At 30.5% G+C, this 19,465-nt stretch overlaps 1 protein-coding gene and 1 non-coding gene across 2 annotated transcripts; both read right to left on the bottom strand.

The window, feature by feature from the left end:
- Positions 1–306: 306 nt before the first annotated feature.
- On the bottom strand, positions 307–7,303 carry LOC121213850 (uridine kinase-like protein 3). Its single transcript, XM_041087067.1, has 15 exons — positions 7,210–7,303; positions 6,215–6,375; positions 5,717–5,808; positions 5,124–5,193; positions 4,604–4,722; positions 4,143–4,239; positions 3,587–3,666; positions 3,124–3,318; positions 2,910–2,993; positions 2,734–2,794; positions 2,349–2,409; positions 1,585–1,678; positions 1,425–1,497; positions 1,025–1,107; positions 307–918 (listed from the first exon to the last, which is right to left on the bottom strand). The coding sequence occupies exons 2-15, from the start codon at positions 6,363–6,365 to the stop codon at positions 721–723; spliced, it is 1,458 nt and encodes a 485-aa protein (XP_040943001.1). The 5' UTR covers positions 6,366–6,375; positions 7,210–7,303; the 3' UTR covers positions 307–720.
- Positions 7,304–16,716: 9,413 nt separating this feature from the next.
- TRNAI-AAU (transfer RNA isoleucine (anticodon AAU)) lies at positions 16,717–16,790 on the bottom strand. The gene has a single exon. It is a non-coding gene; the product is annotated as a tRNA-Ile (tRNA).
- Positions 16,791–19,465: the final 2,675 nt, after the last annotated feature.

Here is a 19,465-nt window from a genome sequence, read left to right as displayed (position 1 = left end):
CAACAACCTAACCTTCGAAGTTCTAAGTAAAAGATGGTATTGGACGTGGCACTCATTGAGTAATCTGATTATTGTCTAACCTTTGTTATTTCTATCTAAACAAATATTACGTAATAGAGAAGACAACCTTTGAGATAAATTTTGTATTTGTGAAGCAGTTCTGTGGAATAATTAGGAATAATTATACATAACGAATAAAACTAGACGACTTTCATATTAGTAATTATTGTTGTTGAACGGTTGTGCACATTGTTGGTCAGCAGAAGCAAATAGCTGATGTGAAAGCCTTTGGTCTTAATTAGCGGATTGAAAGAAGTCTGGATTTTCATTATATTGAACTCAACTATCGGAGTTTATAAAAGTACACATAAATATCATGTAATTATCATTCTATAAAACTACTTGTGCCTGCAACTCTACTCCCCAGTCCCCTATAATAACATCAAAGAAAAGAAATAGGCTACTACCCCCTAGTTCCCTATAACACCATTCAAGTATTATCAGCTGATGATAAGGATTCTGTAAATGGCAGCCCTAGTGCGTGACTCCAAAGATTTTAGGGGGAAAAAAAAGGCAAAAAATAATAATGATAATAATAACAATTCAACTATGGGAACTCCAGGTCTGATTAAGTCAAAATTGTTTCCAAGTTCATTATGACTAAAACATACTTAGTTGAACCCTCCAGTTGAGGCAGTATATCATCTTGGTATTGAAATTTCAACGGCTCTGATTGGACAATTGCATAGGGGCCACCGCTTGCAGGTTATCATCATCATCTGTTCCAAAATATCGGTCTCCAAACTCACCCATACCAGGGACAACTCGGAAATCTTCATTTAAACCAATTTCAATCTCAGACGTTACAATCTTTAATGTTGGGAAGCTTTTGCACACCACATGTACACCCTGAGGTGCCTGGCCAGCAAGATGATAGTAAATTTAAACAGGAATTGCTTAAGAGAAGAAAGCTATAAGCGAGATACTAATCCATTCACGACGGCTTGTACCGACAATAGCTTACAGATATGAGATTGAGAAATATGATGTTGGACTCTGGTACACCCTTTTTTATAAGCAAGGAAATAGCTTGAACAGCTGAATTGCCTGTAGAAAAGTTTGTAACATCTTAAAACCACAAGATTATGATATTGAGTTGAATAAAAATGTCCAAAACAAACTACTAGCTCTTAGACTCTGTGGCTAAAGTTATTAAGCAAGAAAAACTTAACAATGTCCCAAATGGGATTATAGTTCTAGGTTAGAACACATGGGATGACTCAGGACCATGACGACAATCCCGAGATTTTTCATCTGGTGCATAAATACCAACCCAGCTCAGCCCACAATCTGTATGTGAACCAAACGATACTTGAAAATGATAGCAAACAGAAGATGATTATCAACCATGAATAGAAACGCACCTGTGCCTAGGATAGGATCCAGTAGCAGTACATGCCTCTCTGAGATGTCTTGCGGTAGTTTTTCATAAATAAGCTATTCAATCATCGAAGCATGAATGAAGAAGTGAGAATGGAGGCAAAAAACACAACTTTTATATGGAAAGTAGTTGTGTTTACAAACCTGCTGACCATTGTCACCTTCCCTGTGAATAAGAATTTTGCCAATCTTGATACCTTTGCAGCATGCTCGCAACGCATTCTCCATACTCTCACCACTAGTATTAGTTTAGTTTCAAGAGATCGGTAGCTAATGGTTTAAAATAGTGTGCATGGATAGTGTGGTAATAGTATCAATAAGTTAACAACCATGACAAATTCAAATTTTATTCGAAAAGCAATTGCAGTCACTCAACCACCTTCCCTATTGGTCTAGAGCTATCTGAAATATCTTCCAACTCACACCTACTTAACCATGGTAAGCTAAGTCGTATTAATTTTAAGTTCACATGTCCATGGCATACCGAAAGTATCTTTGGTTTATTCTTATGACATCAGCAATAGAAATAAATATTCGACCACTTAAGTCGTCATTGATTAATTTCTGACCATTACTCCCTATGATTTAACTCTTTAGAAACGTCCCACCTCCTTCAAATATCCCCAAGAAAGTTTTAAATCAAGGAAACCATGCAATTATTTGATGAAATTAGAGATGAATACTCTAATATATTGAGGAAAAACTCACTCAAAACTATGTATTTCTTAGAAATATGTACAGATATATATACATGAAGCATTGAATCATGTAAGGAAAGAATATTTCTAATTAGAATCTCTAAAAATCAGCTATAATCCCTAAAGATTAGCCATTCAATGCTGTCAAATAAATCAAAGATTCTCAACATTATTGATCTAGTTCCTTAAGATTTGAGACCAGAGTTGTACCTCCTAATAACCGAAACACCACATAACCTCTTACAGAAATCCACACCTGTATATACAGACCCTGCATCCACAATAACAACAATATTAATAATTATGACTAAGTAGCACTGTATAAGCAAATGAAATTAAGAAACATGACAACTTAGAACATTAAAGAAGCAATTAGCAATCATACATGCTAAATGCTTTTAGAAAGTAGAAAACTCAATTCCAGAGAGCATTAGAACCAGATGATGTCAGATAACAAATCTATACAACTATATCTGACAGACATAACCTTAATAAAGTGTAATAAGGATGTGATAAAAACATAATAATGATGTGATAGATAACCCCGATAATACTTCATATAATGCCCGGACTAGACGAAGTAACATCAACTAACCAGTTGGAGTGATCACTTGCTTTTCTGTAAAAGGCAGATGTCCCAGCCCATGTTCAACAACCTAGAAAAGATTATCTTAAATGACTGAGAAACCTAAGGGGGAATTTTTGTTGCATTAATTAACATGCAAAGGAAACCAAAAGATAAATATTGCATCTAATCCAAAATATACCCACCAGACGAATCAACCGATCAGAGTAAAAAACGAAGTCATGTTTTGTTGTTAGAGAATCACGAATGAGGGTATGCATGCCCCGCATCTACATAAATAAAAAGATCATGTTCGTTTAAAAAATGTACATTGATCTTTTTCAAGTAGCTATTGGAGCTCAATACATGCAGAACAAATAGTTCACCCTTAGTTAATTGAAGGAAACAAAAGTGTTATACCTGAAAAGTTGATTGAATGACATATAAATTTGGGTAGATTTTACAAAGATCATGCTGTCCAAGCTTTGTCCTGATATGTTGCACAATCAAATCAATTGCTACATGATTATCTCCCCCACGGGGAATGATAATATCTGCATACTTCTTTGTTGGAAGTATAAAGTCATCAAAGGCAGGCTTCACAAACTTTGAATACTGCATTAAAAGTTAACTGCATATAAATATCAGCTGAAAGGAAGCACCTCCAAAAGAAGAGAAAGCTGAAAGGTTAGTAAATGAGACTATAAAAGATCATAAATTATTGAGCCAAATATTTCTTGCATTGAGGAAACAAATCAAATCCAAGCTTCATAATGCAGTGATGCTGCAGTTTATTGTTTCTAGTGGGAGAGAGAACACAACATGATTCAAAAACCTTAAGCCAATTTATCATGAGCATGTGAGTGGTGAAGAAAAGTTAGACCTGATCAAGGACTGCACCGATATCTCTTCCTTTGTCAACAGTATCACGCCTTATTCTTCTAGCCAGACGTACATCAGCATCTGCACTGAAAATTTTACAATGTGAAGTGACAGCCCAACTTAGTAACACCAATGAAGCAACATGAAGGATACATTCTCCAATATATGCAAGTTATTCACTTGAAGCTTTCAGCAATAAATAATAAATAAGTCATCACTGATTTCCTTTTCTTAGTAGTAACTATTATTGCATCCGTATTAAGAATAGCACGCAACCAAAACAGTTTGGTAATCTAATGATGCATATTGACAAAATGCAGTACAACCAATCTAAAATGTCCCTAGCAATAGGCAGCTACAGATCTTTAAAAGGAATAGCAATATTGGGGAGTTAGAAAACAAATTACCATAACAGAATCAACATTATAATAGCACCGTTTCATCAGTTCATCATCTACAACAGAATTTAGGTAACAGTAAAGTTTCATGCCAGCTATAAGCAGCATGCAAATAAATAGGATCAGCCAAAGAACTGAAATAAACGTTTAACTTTTAACCTGTATCAACAAATATCTTCATGTTCATCAACTCTCGCACACGAGGGTCATGAAAAATGAGTATCCCTTCCAAAATTATAACATCTGAAGGATTAACCTGCAGAAACTTTATCACAATGAGTTTCTAAAAGTCAAGAAAATAACAAATATCAGTTGAAATTTATTACTACAGTTCCTTTGTGAAAAGAAAAAAAAAAGCAATCAAAAGGGTTGTGGAAAGACATGTCTACCGGTTATAAGGAATTGTAAGAAGACATTAACAGCTAGGACATTGTACATATATACAATTATAATTGAATTCTAGGTGATTAAGAAGGCGAAAGATGTTTTAATAATTGGACTCGGTGTACTGCATTGAAAATGATTTAGGGAACCCTTGAACCAAAAAGTGCCTGTATCAAAGATATAATAACATGGGTCCATGTCATATTAACATACATTTGAACATTGTGAGACCTTACCCTTCTTGCAGGAAAAGCATTACTTTTATAACTCTTGAAATCATAGTTTGGAATATCTACTGCTCGGTCATGCCTCAAGTTTTCTATAGAATCTAATAATTTCTCTGTGTCAAATGCATCTGCAGAAAGGAACAGTACTGTATCATTAAAATTCAAAGAAAACATATGGTGGAACCAAACGTCTTTCACATAAAACATTCACATCTCCTAAAGATCAATTAGTGAAAACATGCCTTTTGACATTTGCCCGTTAATAGTACTCAAATGCTCTCAGAAAATATTAAATACTTCAAAATTTACCAGATGTGCAAAATATCAAATGCCTAAAAGTTCAGAATAAGAAAAACTAAATTCAGATAGTGCCCTTGTTACCAAGACAGTTCATAGAAAACACTTGTTGAACAATTAAGTAGTGATGAAAGAGAGAGAGTATGAGTTTTTGTCAAATAATAAGCACAACGATCCAGCATGTCATGGGTTTTTTTAATATTTTGGATCTCTGTTATAGAAATATTCTCACCAGGATGGTCAAAGTTGTATTCATGAACCCTAGCAAGTTCCTCTTCAGTGAGATTGTGATAAAAGGAATCCTGGCACATTTTTCAGATTAAAACTCTAACCAACAGGAGAGAGGAGACTAATTGTTTTTAGCAGTGCAGAAAAAGAAAGCTACAGAAGTGGTCAGATCAAAATGTTGAACAATTTCCTTCTGCAAATGATGTTCAAATGACAAATGCCTACCCTCTCTTCCTTTCCTTTTTATGAATAATGACCAACAAATTCATGATCGATTAATGCATAACCAATTTAAGACAGGAAAAAACAATAATGGAACGAAGCCAATGATCCATTCTCACCCTCATAGCTAGGTTAATCAAAGAACCAATGGACTGAGTAAACATTCATAAACCCAAGTTTAAAGTGAACTTCAGTGGAAAATGAATTTCAAAACAGGAGAGAGGGGAAGACTGCATTTCAAATTTCATACATTTTCTAGAGCTTTAACTATTCAGCTTTGAACATTCATGTTAGTTACAAGTTTACTTTTAAGATTCTTTTCTCTAAATAACCCTTAATAAAATCCAGACTTGAAACTAAGAGAAGACTGATTACCTGATTAACTAATACTACACGCTGATCATGAAGTTGCTGAATAATCATATCGCAGACTGTAGTCTTACCAGATGCTGCTCCCCCAGCAACTCCTGGCCCACAAAATAATAGCCAAAGTTAGATAAAAGTGAAAATCAGAAAGACAAAAGAATTCATAATATAGTTGAAAGAAACCAATTTAATAACAGAACTAGTACCAAATAAGTATTTAGTTCAGTGCCTGAACGTAGTTTCTTAACTATAATTCAAACAAAATTGTAGAAAAGTACATTATACAAACAACGCTTGTGCCTCAAGCACAGTGAACCGAAAAGATCCATTATGTGGTAAAATATTATATTATGGCAACTCTTCTTCAAGGAAAAAGGAAAAAGAGCCTGGATTGCCGTCAAGTCAGCATTCTTATCCAAACTTTTTCACTAACTAATTTTGATCATTATTTCATCCAAAACACGATGCAAGTAACAGGTTAACAACCCTACTCTTGTTCAAACTTACCAATAATAAAAGGTTGTTTATGCACATTTTCAGCACCCGGTGAGGTTGTAGGCTTCTCAATATTTTTTGACTCCAAACCATCCATATGGAATCCAGAAAAGTGGACCCCAGATGAGGCTTCTATCATATCCTCAACTGAGTTAGAACCCATATGCTAAGACCTATACATAAAACTTACAAGTTAAGAAAACAAATAAATGAGATCATAAAAATAAGATAGAAGTTAAATCCTGAATGGACACCCGCTTGATTGATTCATGTCTTAGTAAATTTTCTCTTCCCTTCCAAGAAGAAAGAAAACATTCATAGATGCAGCAATCCCCTTCACTTCACAGGAAAGCAAAGTTCTCTGCTTATTACCAAATCCCATAAAAGTTGTCCCTTTTTTTTCGATTTTACGATTACAATTCAACTTCAACCAACTTAAAAAGAAAAAAGATTCATGCACATTGCGATCCCATCACAGAATATTCATTAAGAAGTAGAATCATGGTGGAAACTAGTCCAGTAAAGTTCCTTTCTTTCTCCATTTTTCCACATTACCGATCACACTCAACTGAACTGATTGCTGCAAACTAACACAACAAAAGCATATGTCCAAGTACTTCCAGTCAATCACAAACATCGAGAAACAAGCACCGACTTTTTGGTAAGCCACGTGAATCAAACCTCTCATACAACAAAATAGAGTAATACTCAGCAGCATTCAAGTGAAAATTACCAAGATATGAACTGGTATTAGCTCCCAATTATAACATAATAATCCAATAATCTGAAGCTAAAATCTATCTACTCCTTCAAAATCACCAATGAAAAAGCACACGTAAAAACTAAATCTAACACCTTTGGGAAGAATTAAAAATACCCGGAAAAAAAAAACAAAAATCAATTTAATATTGAATTAAGCAAAGACTACTAATTCTCACATCAGCTAATGCAAAAAGAAAAAGAAAAGCTTAAATAGTAATTTAATGAGGAACATTGAGTTAAATTACCTGATTAAGAAAAATATCGAATTTTTTTCTATATTTTTGAGGAGCGAGAGAAAGGGGTGGGTAAAACGGAGAGGATTGGTTTCGAGGTATTTATACAGTTTAAGAGTGAGGGAGACCTAAGCCTCCTGTAAAATAAGCATTTCATTTATTGGTTAAATTCTGCTATTAGTCCCTGTACTTTACAAAACTTGTGGATTTAGTTTATGTACTTTAATTTGGTATTTTTAGTCCTTATACTTTTCAATTTTTAAAATTTCAGTCCTTACCAAATGATAATTGTTAAATTCATTAAATTTAGTTTTGTTGTTTACAAAGATGATGCGCGAACATATTATTAAAAGTGCAACACCATATCAGTTTGTTATTTTCACATATTATTTCCTAAAATTCAATTAATGATTAACGACGGTTTATTGCGTCAACACTGAAATTTCAATTTTTGAAAAAATATAGAGACTTAGAATGATGCAATTAGAGAATATGAACTAAATCTACAACTGTACGCATAGAACAAAACTAGTAATTGAAATTAACCAAATAGATTTAACTAGTATTGTTTGGGTCAAGATTAAAATTTCAAATTTCAAAGAGTACAATAACTAAAATTGATCAAAATAAAGTATAAGGACTAAATCTATAAATTTTGTGAAGTATAGGGACTAATAGCATAATTTAACCTTGTTTATTTTATTCTTAAAATATCTGCTCTTTTGACACAATGCCTAGAACTACCCATAGCCCCTTCCCAACTCACATCCTCTTACATTGACAACAATGCCTATGCCACTCAAGTTAAAACTCAATTGGTTATTTTTAAAGAATTAAGAATATTAAATTGAATGTAATGATAAAATATATTATATTTAAGAAAGAGAATTCAAATTCGAACTTTGCACAAAAGTATTGAAAATGACAATTCCTTGAATACTTTAATTTAAAAAATAATAGTTAGTTCCATTGTGGGAAAATATTTTAGTACATTGTCAATAGAATCTTTAGACTCCACAAACAAGACCAAACGATGACAAGTGTCCTATAAAAATATAACAAAATATTAAAAAAGTACATGATAAATTTTTAAAATTATTTATGAAATAAAAAAATACACTATATTTACCCTTTTATTGTATTGGATTTTTATTTTTTGAACTTTGTATTTCACTTCAAATGGACAATGATAGGTAAACTCACCAATTTCACATTTTTATTATTCTCCTATTATTTATTTACACAATTTCTTTTCATTTTCTTTTAGCTAAAGATATATGTGGCTATCGTCAAACAAATATATATATATATATAAGTCCTAAAAATCTTTTAGCTTATATGTATACAAAAAGATTTGATAAATCATATATTATTGGTAAAATTTCAGATTTCACAAATTTAGACTTTAGAATGTATTAAATAAATAAGTAAAAACAAGTATTAAAAAAATAGACATTTAATATTTTTTTATCGGAATAAAATTTCATAGAATATCAAATATTAATACATAAAATGGTAAAAAAAATTATATAATATTATGAGTAGAGATGAGATAATATAGTTTGAGTCATTGTCAAACGGATATTTCACAAGAATTTTAATCACCTCTTAAAAAAGTTTGAAATTATATACAATAATAAAATTATACTTTAATCCTCAAAATAATAAAATATTAATTTCATCCTTTTAAATATTCATAATTAAAATATAATCCTCCATAACTTTCTCAATATGATGTACTACTACTAATAATTCAACAATTTATGTATAAAGAGGGATATATGTATATATATTAAATTAAAGAAAAGATGTCCACCAACAATATGCATTATTGTTGGTGTTAGCCATATCTAAAATAGTATATATATATGGCACAATTGAAAAAAATATTTTCAATCAAAATATATAAAAATAAATCATTATAAATTAAAATGATAAGGAAAATTGAAATTGAGTGTGTATTTTATAAAATGGGTGAATATTTAGTACATTGCAAATAGAATTTAAAAATTAAAAGCATAGTTATAAATTGGTCAAGTTCGATTGGTGTAAGCAGTGTTAACAGATAAGGTTATATAATAACGATTTTAACAGCTCAATAATTTAAATGAAGACTAATAATTTAGTGACTATTTTATAATTTTATTAAATTAAGTAATAAAAAAATGAATTTACTAATAGTTAAGTAACTTTATGTATAATTTACCAATTAAGAAAATGTGTTTCTAAAAAGTGAGAAAGAGATCCTAGCATCCACGTGACATCTGTCTGTCAGTGTGTGTGCAGTTGGATTAGATTAGAAATTTAGATTTAGATTTAGATTTCCACGTAAGTACCCAATCACCTCTGGGCTCCACTCCTGACTTCTCTACTTAAATAACTACACCTTTTTCCGTGCTTTTATTTTATTTTATCAATACCATCCATAAGTCTTCTAAAAACAGCATGTTAGTCCAAAATTTTAAACAATCAATAAAAGATAATTACTAAATTATTTTAAAATAAAATTTTAAAAAATGATAATTAAAATCAATACTTTGGTAAAGGAGTTGGCCCCAGTGGCCGAAACCAAAACCTATCAGCAGCCCCCATTTGGTTTTTTTTTTTTATGAATAAAATATTAAAGAAAATTAAATATAAAAATAGGTGAGAACAAATTAATTACGAAAATAGAATATTTGTTACAATAACTTTAGGTGCTGCTTGACACATTAGCGGTATTAATGAACTTTAGAAAAAAGTTTGACAAGAAAAAAAGTTGAAAGAAAAAAATATTTTTTAATTGATACTGCCAATGTATCAAGTGGCACCTCTTAAATAAATAAATAAATAAATTTGATATTTTTTCCATGTCATCTAATTTGGTAAATAGAAATGTAGGGAAAATGGGTTTTTTACTAAATTGTTATAAAAAAATAAAAACATCCAAAATATTATAAATTTTTTTATTTACTAAAATATACCAAAACAAAAAACAGAAAAAAAAAAGTTGCGCCGATTTGACAAGACCTTGGTGGAGGGTTTTTGATTGGCAGCACCAAAGGTGCCTAACTGATTGGCGGCACCGATGGTGCCATACTGGTTGGCGGCACCAATGGTGCCATACTGATTGGCGGGACTACTCGTGTTATAAACACGAGCTCTGTCCAGCTGAAGGGAGAAAAATAAGAAGAAAAATAAGAGGAAGAAGAGGTGCTGCGGAAAAAAAAAGAGAAAAAGGGAGAAAGAGAAGAGAAAAAGAAGGTATTTTTTAAAAAATAATTGATTATCTTGTTGTTATTGTTTTGTATAATTTGTATTGTTTTTTGTTTTAGTTTAGTTATTAAGATTAATAAAACTCAAATTGATAGTATTATTATTATTATTATTATTATTATTATTATTATTATTATTGTTAGTATTAAGATGTTATTAAGGTATTAAGATGTTACTTAGTATTATTGTTAGTAAAAAACTAGTATTATTATTATGGTTAGTTATTATTTTTATTTACCAAAATAAACTAGTTAGTAAAAAACTAGTATTATTATTATAGTTAGTTATTATTTTTAGTAAAACCCTAATTAATAATTTTAGTTAGTATTATTTTGAGTATAAAATTATTAATATTATTATTGTGTTAGTTATTAGGATTAGTGGTTAAACGGTTTTCATGTACAAAATTGCATATTGAAACATTAATTTTTTTAAGTAATTTATTTACCGTTTGAGATTTTTTATGAGATTTTATTTATTTTTTGACAGATTAAATATTGAAGATGGATGCTAAGTTTTTTGTATGCGTTTATTTCGATGGAGTCATCTTGACAACAAGTGTTGGATGTGTATTTGAATGTCGGCAACAAATAGCAATAAGATTTAATAGAAATGTCTCGTTCGATGAAATGAAGGCAAGGATTAATGCAAAAATTCTTAGACGTTGTGGGAGAAGGACATCAAAAATTTTCTACAAGTTTCCAGTTTCGACAAATCCGGTCAAATTCGTCAAAATGGAACTTGTAGACGACGAAGACGTGGAGACAATGGTCAATCTCTACTGTGGGAATGGGAGTGACAAGAATGCACCGATTCACTAATTTGCTGAGTTAGTCGGTATGGAGCAAAATGAAGATGTCAATGCATCTGATGAAGAACACGGATCTCAAGAACCGTGGATGGTGGCTCCAATATCATATGTTGATAGTGAATCGACTATGGGTGAAATCGGTATCGACCTGAATATTACACCCGATGTTGATATGGTTGGTGGTGAAGAAGAAGGTGATGGCGATCATTGGGATGAAGAGGTCAATAGTGACAGTGATCCCGATGTAGGATCGGTATCGACCTGAATATTACACTTGTAGGCGTATTTGCCCCCTGAGAAGCTAGAAAAATAGTCACCGCCCGCCAAATCCGAATGATAGCCATCTGAATCCACATGTGACTGTGATTATTCGGGATTTGGCTCTGGTGGTTGCGGAGAATAATATGCCACAAGATACGAATCCATCCGGCTCGCTGCGTCCGATCCCCCAGTTTGCTTCACGTGCAGGGGGACTGCAGTTGACTGGCCTCCAAGTATATGACTTCCCGCAACTATAGTACCATTGTATATACTCTAATGATAGTTGCGGGTCGGTAGACTTAACCATCTGAGGTCTTTGACGCAATCGATCGTTCCACAGCGCCACAAATTTTCGGTGCTTAATTCCCCAATCCAACATCTGTTTTCCTCTTTTATTCATGCCGATCCGGGATAGGTTGGATGCAGCCAAACTGTCGTAGCACCCGATCTCCGTGATACCACTCGACCATGTTGGAATTGATAATTGGTGCGTTAGTGCACCATATGTGGGAATCAACGTATGCGAACGAGGGTACCACATTTGTAATTTCCGGCCTACGGTATGGCATCCATATAAACTGCATGATTAATAACATTGTAACGAGTTAGAGCCATAACGTGTGAGTAAGATATAGAAAGTAAGATGTCATGAATATTAGAATAGCAGCTTACCCCTTCCCGGGCATACTGTTCGATCATGAGGCGGTATATCGGGATTGTGTACGACCTCCCGATACCTGGACGAACACTCCACCTACAAAAAACAAATATAGGGTTTAGGGTTGGTAACATTAGTCAATATATTATGACTACAAATAATGACAATTTATATTTTATCACCTGTTCAGCAGTGGATAGACATACGGTTGGTGACTAACGGATGCCAAAAATGGCATCCGATAGAGCGCCCAAGACTGCAGTAGTGTGAGGCATCCGCCCATGTCTACAACATCCAGGTTTGTCACTCGACAAAGCTCCCGGTACAACACTGCTAGAATGGCGGAGCCCCAGCTATACGAGCTAACAGTGGACAAATTAGCTAATAGGGGCAAGTACATCAAATGCACCTTGTCGTTGTTTGCATCAAGCATGAGTACTCCCCCTACAATATGCATGATGTACGCTAGAGCAACGCACATCAACTCACCTTCGGTAGCAGTCGCTGATAATTGTCCAAATTTGCCTTTCAACCATGTAAATTGTAAGCCTGTAAAATTTGACTCACCATCCCCTGGCGAGTCCCCTAGGAGCTCATAACAAAGTGCAGCCGGATCGGTAAATGAAGATACTCCCGTTACGGGACTCCCGTCAATTGGGAGCCCAAGCTGCATTGCAACATCCTCTAAGGTCACCGTGCACTCCTCGCACGGAAAATGAAAAGTGTGGGTCTCCGGGCGCCATCGCTCCACTAGCGCAGATAATAAATCATAGCGCAAGTCGGAGGACCGGATCAATACTACTGACCCAAATCCGACTTGCTCCAAGTACGGCATTAATCGTGCATCCGAAGCTTTCTTTAAACCTCTCACACGGCCCCTTAATACTCGGTACGAGTCCTGATAGTGTTAAATTACAGAAAAAATATTACGATAACATGATTTATTTGTATATACTACGTATATCCTTTTTAAATAAATAGAACCTGTGATTAACAAATAATAAATCATACCGCGTTATTAGCCGCATCAGATATGTGTCTATCGGTTCGAATCAATGGAGCCATTGCGATGCCTGCAAGTTGAAAAAAAAGTTAGTAAAAAACTCTTACTTCGGCCATTTGTTCGTATTTTTTTCTCCGCATTTTATTACTTTAAAAAATATCTTAATTTCTAATTTTATAATTTTACATTATTTCAGTGCATAATGTTTGAAATTTATTAATTTAGTGTGTTTTTTAAATTAATTTGGTGTAAAAAAAAACCCTTATCTCTGCCCTTTGCTCGTATTATTTTCCCAATTTTTATTACTTTCAATAAAAATATATTATTTTTGTATTTTATTATTTTATATTATTTCAGTGCATTTTGTTTGAAATATTTGTATTAATTATTTCTAAATTTTTAAAAAAGTTAGTAATACACTCTTACTTCGGCCATTTGTTCGTATTTTTTTCTCCGCATTTTATTACTTTAAAAAATATCTTAATTTCTAATTTTATACTTTAACATTATTTCAGTGCATAATGTTTGAAATTTATTAATTTAGTTTGTTTTTAAAATTAATTTGGTGTAAGAAAAAAACCCTTATCCCTGCCCTTTGCTCGTATTATTTTCCCGATTTTTATTACTTTCAATAAAAATATATTATTTTCGTATTTTATTATTTTATATTATTTCAGTGCATTTTGTTTGAAATATTTGTATTAATTATTTCTGAATTTTTAAAAAAGTTAGTAATACACTCTTACTTCGGCTATTTGTTCCTATTTTTTTATCCGCATTATATTATTTTAAAAAATATCGTAATTTCTAATTTTATCATTTTACATTATTTCAGTGCATAATGTTTGAAATTTATTAATTTAGTGTGTTTTTTAAATTAATTTAGTGTAAGAAAAAAACCCTTATCCCTGCCCTTTGCTCGTATTATTTTCCCGATTTTTATTACTTTCAATGCCAATATTTTATTTTCGTATTTTATTATTTTATATTATTTCAGTGTATTTTATTTGAAATATTTGTATTAATCATTTCTGAATTTTTAAAAAAGTTAGTAATACACTCTTACTTCGGCCATTTGTTCGTATTTTTTATCCGCATTATATTACTTTAAAAAATATCGTAATTTTTAATTTTATCATTTTACATTATTTCAGTGCATTATGTTTGAAATTTATTAAATATACAATTTTTTTCTCATTTTATTACTTTCGGTGAATGTACAATTTCCGTTTCTTCTTTTCGTATTTTATGCTTTCTTAAATATATTTTTTTATCATTTTACTTTTAATGTTATTTTCCTAAAAAAAACTAATTTCAATATCCTAAGTAAATTTCATAAAAAAAATTCCTAATCAACATACAATGTACATACCATGAATTTTTTCATGCTAAATATATTTCATAAAATATATCTGCTAAATAAAATAATAAAACACGTATAATGTACATAACATAAATTTTTAACACACAAATATTACAAAAAATTTAATTTAATAATAAAAATTACCTTTTATTTCTTTTTTTCCTTCCTTCCCTCTTCTTCTTCTTCTTCTTCTTTTTTTCTCTCTTCTCCTTTCCTTTTCTTTCCTTCTTTTTCTTTCTTTTTTCTTCTTCTCCTTTCATTTTCTTTCCTCTCATTTCCTTTTCTTTCTTTCTGTATTTCTTCTTCTTTCCCTCTCCTTCTCTCCCCCCCACCGATCGGCCCCATTATAAGGTTGGTGCCGCCAACCAGTATGGCACCATCGGTGCCGCCAATCAGTTAGGCACCTTTGGTGCCGCTAATAAAAAACCCTTCACCAGGGTCTTGTCAAATCGGTGCAGCTTTTTTTTTTCTATTTTTTATTTTTTGGTATATTTTGGTAAATAAAAAAATTATAATATTTTAGATATTTTTTTATTTTTTTATAATAATTTAGTAAAAAACCCAAGGAAAATATATTAAAAGTCTGAAAGTGAGGATTAGTTACTGAAAAAGTAAAGCATTAATTGTCTAGTGTTGGAACAATAACTTTCAACCTTTTTTTTCTATCAAACTTTTTTTTAAAAATTGGGTAGTTTTGGATTTTTCAACACATTTTTTAAAAATATAAAAATATTCTTTTTTTATTTATTAAAATTTTCATAAATTTTAATTTAGTGATATTCAGGAACCTCAAACATGAACCGTAAAATAAAAATAAAAAATATTAAAATATATATTAATTGAAGCAACTAATATCTTTATTTACAAAATCAGCTTGAAACTTTATAACTAAAATATAATAATATTAACTAATTTAAATATTATTTAAATGCATATTTATTACTTGGTAATAACATGTCTAAAATGGACATTTTATTTCTCAAAAATACTTTTTGATAGGAATGCTAAACATTCAAATTTTAAACTAAATTTTGTAAAAGTACTTCTCAAAAACACTTTTCCACAGCACTTTTTCAAAGTATTGCCAAACTAGCTCTTAGGGTGAGTTTGGATAGGTGGTGCGTTTACCTGCGGTTATGTAAAAATAGCGGTGGCGGTGAGATTAGATACTGTAGCGATACTGTAGCGTGAGACAAAAAGTAAGCTAAACGCACCGCACCTAATCGCCCATCCAAACCCACCCTTAGTCTTGTTGGTGGGCTAAGAATACATAGCAATAGGGAGGATTCAGATGATGGAGAGAGTTGAAGAAGATAGTGGTTGTCTGCCTTGATTGTGCTTCAAAGTGAGTATTTCAAGGGAACATTCATAGGTTACATGTCTTCTATTGATTGGTGGATTGTTATTAAAGTCTTGTAATCTAAATCTCTCTTGCTAGGTCAGTGATATGATTGAATGGAATATGGACAGTGAATTTAAGTGATAAGTGGCAGTATTCTTGTGGGGCGAAATTAGTGAACTTGGTGAGCTTAGGAAAGGCTATTTACTCGGTGTGCTTTTGATATTTGATAAGGCATGTTTTGACAAAGTATGGCTATCGAAGCATATCCAAATATTACTTTCTTAGTCAAAATAGAGGTTATACAAGTGACTTTTTTGAGATCAAGGGATATTGGTGATGTATTCCAATTAGTGGCATGGTATGGAGTAAGAAAGTTAATTTCATCCTAGTGTAACTCGTTTTGGTAGTAAACTAGACAACAATTTAATTTCTATTCCATGTAAATTTCAATCTATATTAGCCATATTGATTTACACAATATTTTAATATATACTTTTGTTTATAATTATATATAAACATTTAGCTAAGTTATTGGACATAATTAAGAATTTTAAAATTAATATGTTAGTATACATACACAAACATCTATTTAAGTTATAGAAGATTAATTTATGTTGTTGTAGAACCATGAGTGGAATTTGAAGTGAAGTGAGGCCGAAGGCAGAGGTGAAGATTGAGAATTAGCCCATAATTCTGAACCATTTTCATCACCAAGTGGTGAAATTAAATTTTTAATGCCAGAGATTGGGCCAAGGCCAGTAACTAAGGACATCAAGTCCAAAACTAGCACACACGCTCACAAAATCTCAAGAAATCTTAAAAACAATGGCCCATGCAGGTCTCGAACCTGCGACCTTCGCGTTATTAGCACGACGCTCTAACCAGCTGAGCTAATAGGCCAGTTGACCTTGTGCTTCATTAATTTACTACTTCAATAATCAAATATGGACGTCAGTCATTCAAATTAGGCTATGGTTTATAAGAGACGTAGCCGGTCAGTTTATTTTCTATTAATACAAAAAAAAAGGTTCACCATTATACATAGAGCAGTAGCCTATATGTTGCGCTAAACTCGGTTAATTACATGGTTGACACTAAAACAGCATTAATCTCCCTAGTAGTTGCTAAGACTAATCCTACTGATTTTTCCCTCTTTATTTTCTATTAGTAATGGTTTATTTATCTCATACGATACACGGGTTAATTATGTATATTTATTAGAATATGATATATTTATTTGTTAACTTTTTATACAAGTAAAACTATGGTTAAAAGTTTATAAAAAAAAAACAATTATTGAGAATATTTCAAAATTTCAGTTTTTTAAGTGATTTTTCTTATGTAAAATACCATGAAAGTTTGTATTATGAGTTGTATAAAGTATAAACTAAGACCAAACAAATGATATTTATACTTATGTTATTAATTAAAAATATCAATATCATTATTTTTTTCAAAATTTTAATTAGAATTGTATATAAGTTTTTAAAAATTTAAATTTAAATCAATTGATGAAAATGTTAATAAAAAATTTAGGCTAATTATGAGCCAAAATCTTCGTCAGACCTCGTTAGTGTTGGATTGCTATTAACTACTAAACTAGGCTAGATAAGATTGGTCTATTGGAGACCCATGCGGCTTAAGAGTCTGAGTAAAAATATCTTTTCTTTTCTCTTATTATGAACATCCCTTCTAATATTTTTTATAAACTTTCGATGAAAAAAATTAAACCCTTATTTAAAGTTTTTCTTTCTTTCTTTTTACAGTTCTTCTCCTTCAGCTTGAAGGAGTCTAATTGTCGTAATTCTTATTTCGGTTAGCACATTCGATAATAGATACTACCAGTAAATTCCTTTTCCTTTTTCTTTTTTCCTTAGTTCAATAGTCGCACAGCTCTAACCATGGTCTCTAATCGTCTCACATAACTCTTAACCGTTCAAATATAAAGAAGACCCCTCCAAATTTTGAACATAAAAAAAAACCCCATTTTGGTTCTAGAACTTTCCATTTCGTGTTTTGAAAAATCAAAAAGCATTTTTTTCATGTAATGTGAACAAAATATGTAAAAAATTTCTGCCAGGATAAAAAAAATTACGAATGGGAGTATGCATATTTATAATTTATACAAACTTTAAATCAAAATTTAAACCAATATTTATCTCCTTAAATATTATTTTAAATCTTTGAACTTAACAAATTTAGTTTATCTCATTAATTATTATTTAAATCTCTAAACTTACCAATTTTTTTCCTATTTCTAAAAATAATATTTTCATTTTTGATATTTTATTTTTAAATAAGTAAAAAGGAAATTTTGAAATTTGAAATGAAATTGTTAGGTATCTTTTTAAGTTTTATGATAATTTTTTAATCTTAAATTTGAAATATAATTTCTTAATATAAAAATTGTACAAATTTTATGATTAATATTATATAAATAAATTTAAAATTTTTTTATGTATTTTCTAATTTAATATTTTATTTGATAAATATAATGACTTAAATAATTATTATTATATATGATGCATAATTTCTTAGAGTAAAGATATAGTAGAAATGCAAAATAATTTTAAAATGAAATTTGAAATGGAATTGGTTAGGTATATATTAATAAAAATAAAGTCATATTATTTTTATTTAAAAAATTGATGGTATTTCTATAATATTTTTTTTATTAAAAAATAAATTTAATGGAAAATTAAATTTTTAAAAAACAAATAGAAAATCATAATTGTGACACTTGTTACAATTTTAGTCTATGTACCTTGTTATATTAAATATATATGATATAAAAATTTATTTAAATTTAAATTTAAATTTAAATTAAATATTATTTATTGGTTTTATTAATTATAAAAAATTAAATTTGTGATAATGATTCAGGATTAGGACACATTTTAAATTAATTTCTAAGTAGGGATGGCAAGGGGGCAAATTTTTGCCCACCCCACCCTTGACCCAAAATTTAATCAAATTACCTCAAATTTAAAATTTAATAGACTGATCCAACACAAATTTAATTTAATTGTTTTATTTTTCATTTTCAAGTAAATAAAGTTACATTTTTAATTATTTTACTTTTAATTTTGAAGTAAATAAGATTTTTTTTAATTTTAGAATTAATATATTTATTTATTAAAATAAAAAACTTAATATATACATACATTAGAGGCATTTTTATAAATATCTTGATTTAGACGGATTTATCTTAAACTCGACATCAACTTGATCCGATCATTTTTCAGTTTCACCATCTGTGAACCCAATTTTCTAAAAAAAAAACGGATTGGATTCAAAATTTATTGGATTCAAGTTTTTTTTGCCATTTTTATTCCTAAGTCTATATGTATCATTTAAACATAAAAAATAGTTTTTTTTTTCTCAAGTGAATGATCAAATCGTTTCTAGTTTTATACTTGTATTATGTTACTTAAAAAATAAACAAAGCAAAATTTTGCAAATAAATATGATAAATAATATGAATTTTTGTTGCATTTTATTATCTTAAATAAACAATTATTGAATCATTGTGATAAACTAATATATAAAATAAATTGAAATATGAATATATATAT

This window comes from Gossypium hirsutum, chromosome D01, assembly GCF_007990345.1.
Source record: "Gossypium hirsutum isolate 1008001.06 chromosome D01, Gossypium_hirsutum_v2.1, whole genome shotgun sequence".
Classification (NCBI taxonomy): domain Eukaryota; kingdom Viridiplantae; phylum Streptophyta; class Magnoliopsida; order Malvales; family Malvaceae; genus Gossypium; species Gossypium hirsutum.
This window is presented reverse-complemented; position numbering and strand designations above follow the sequence as displayed.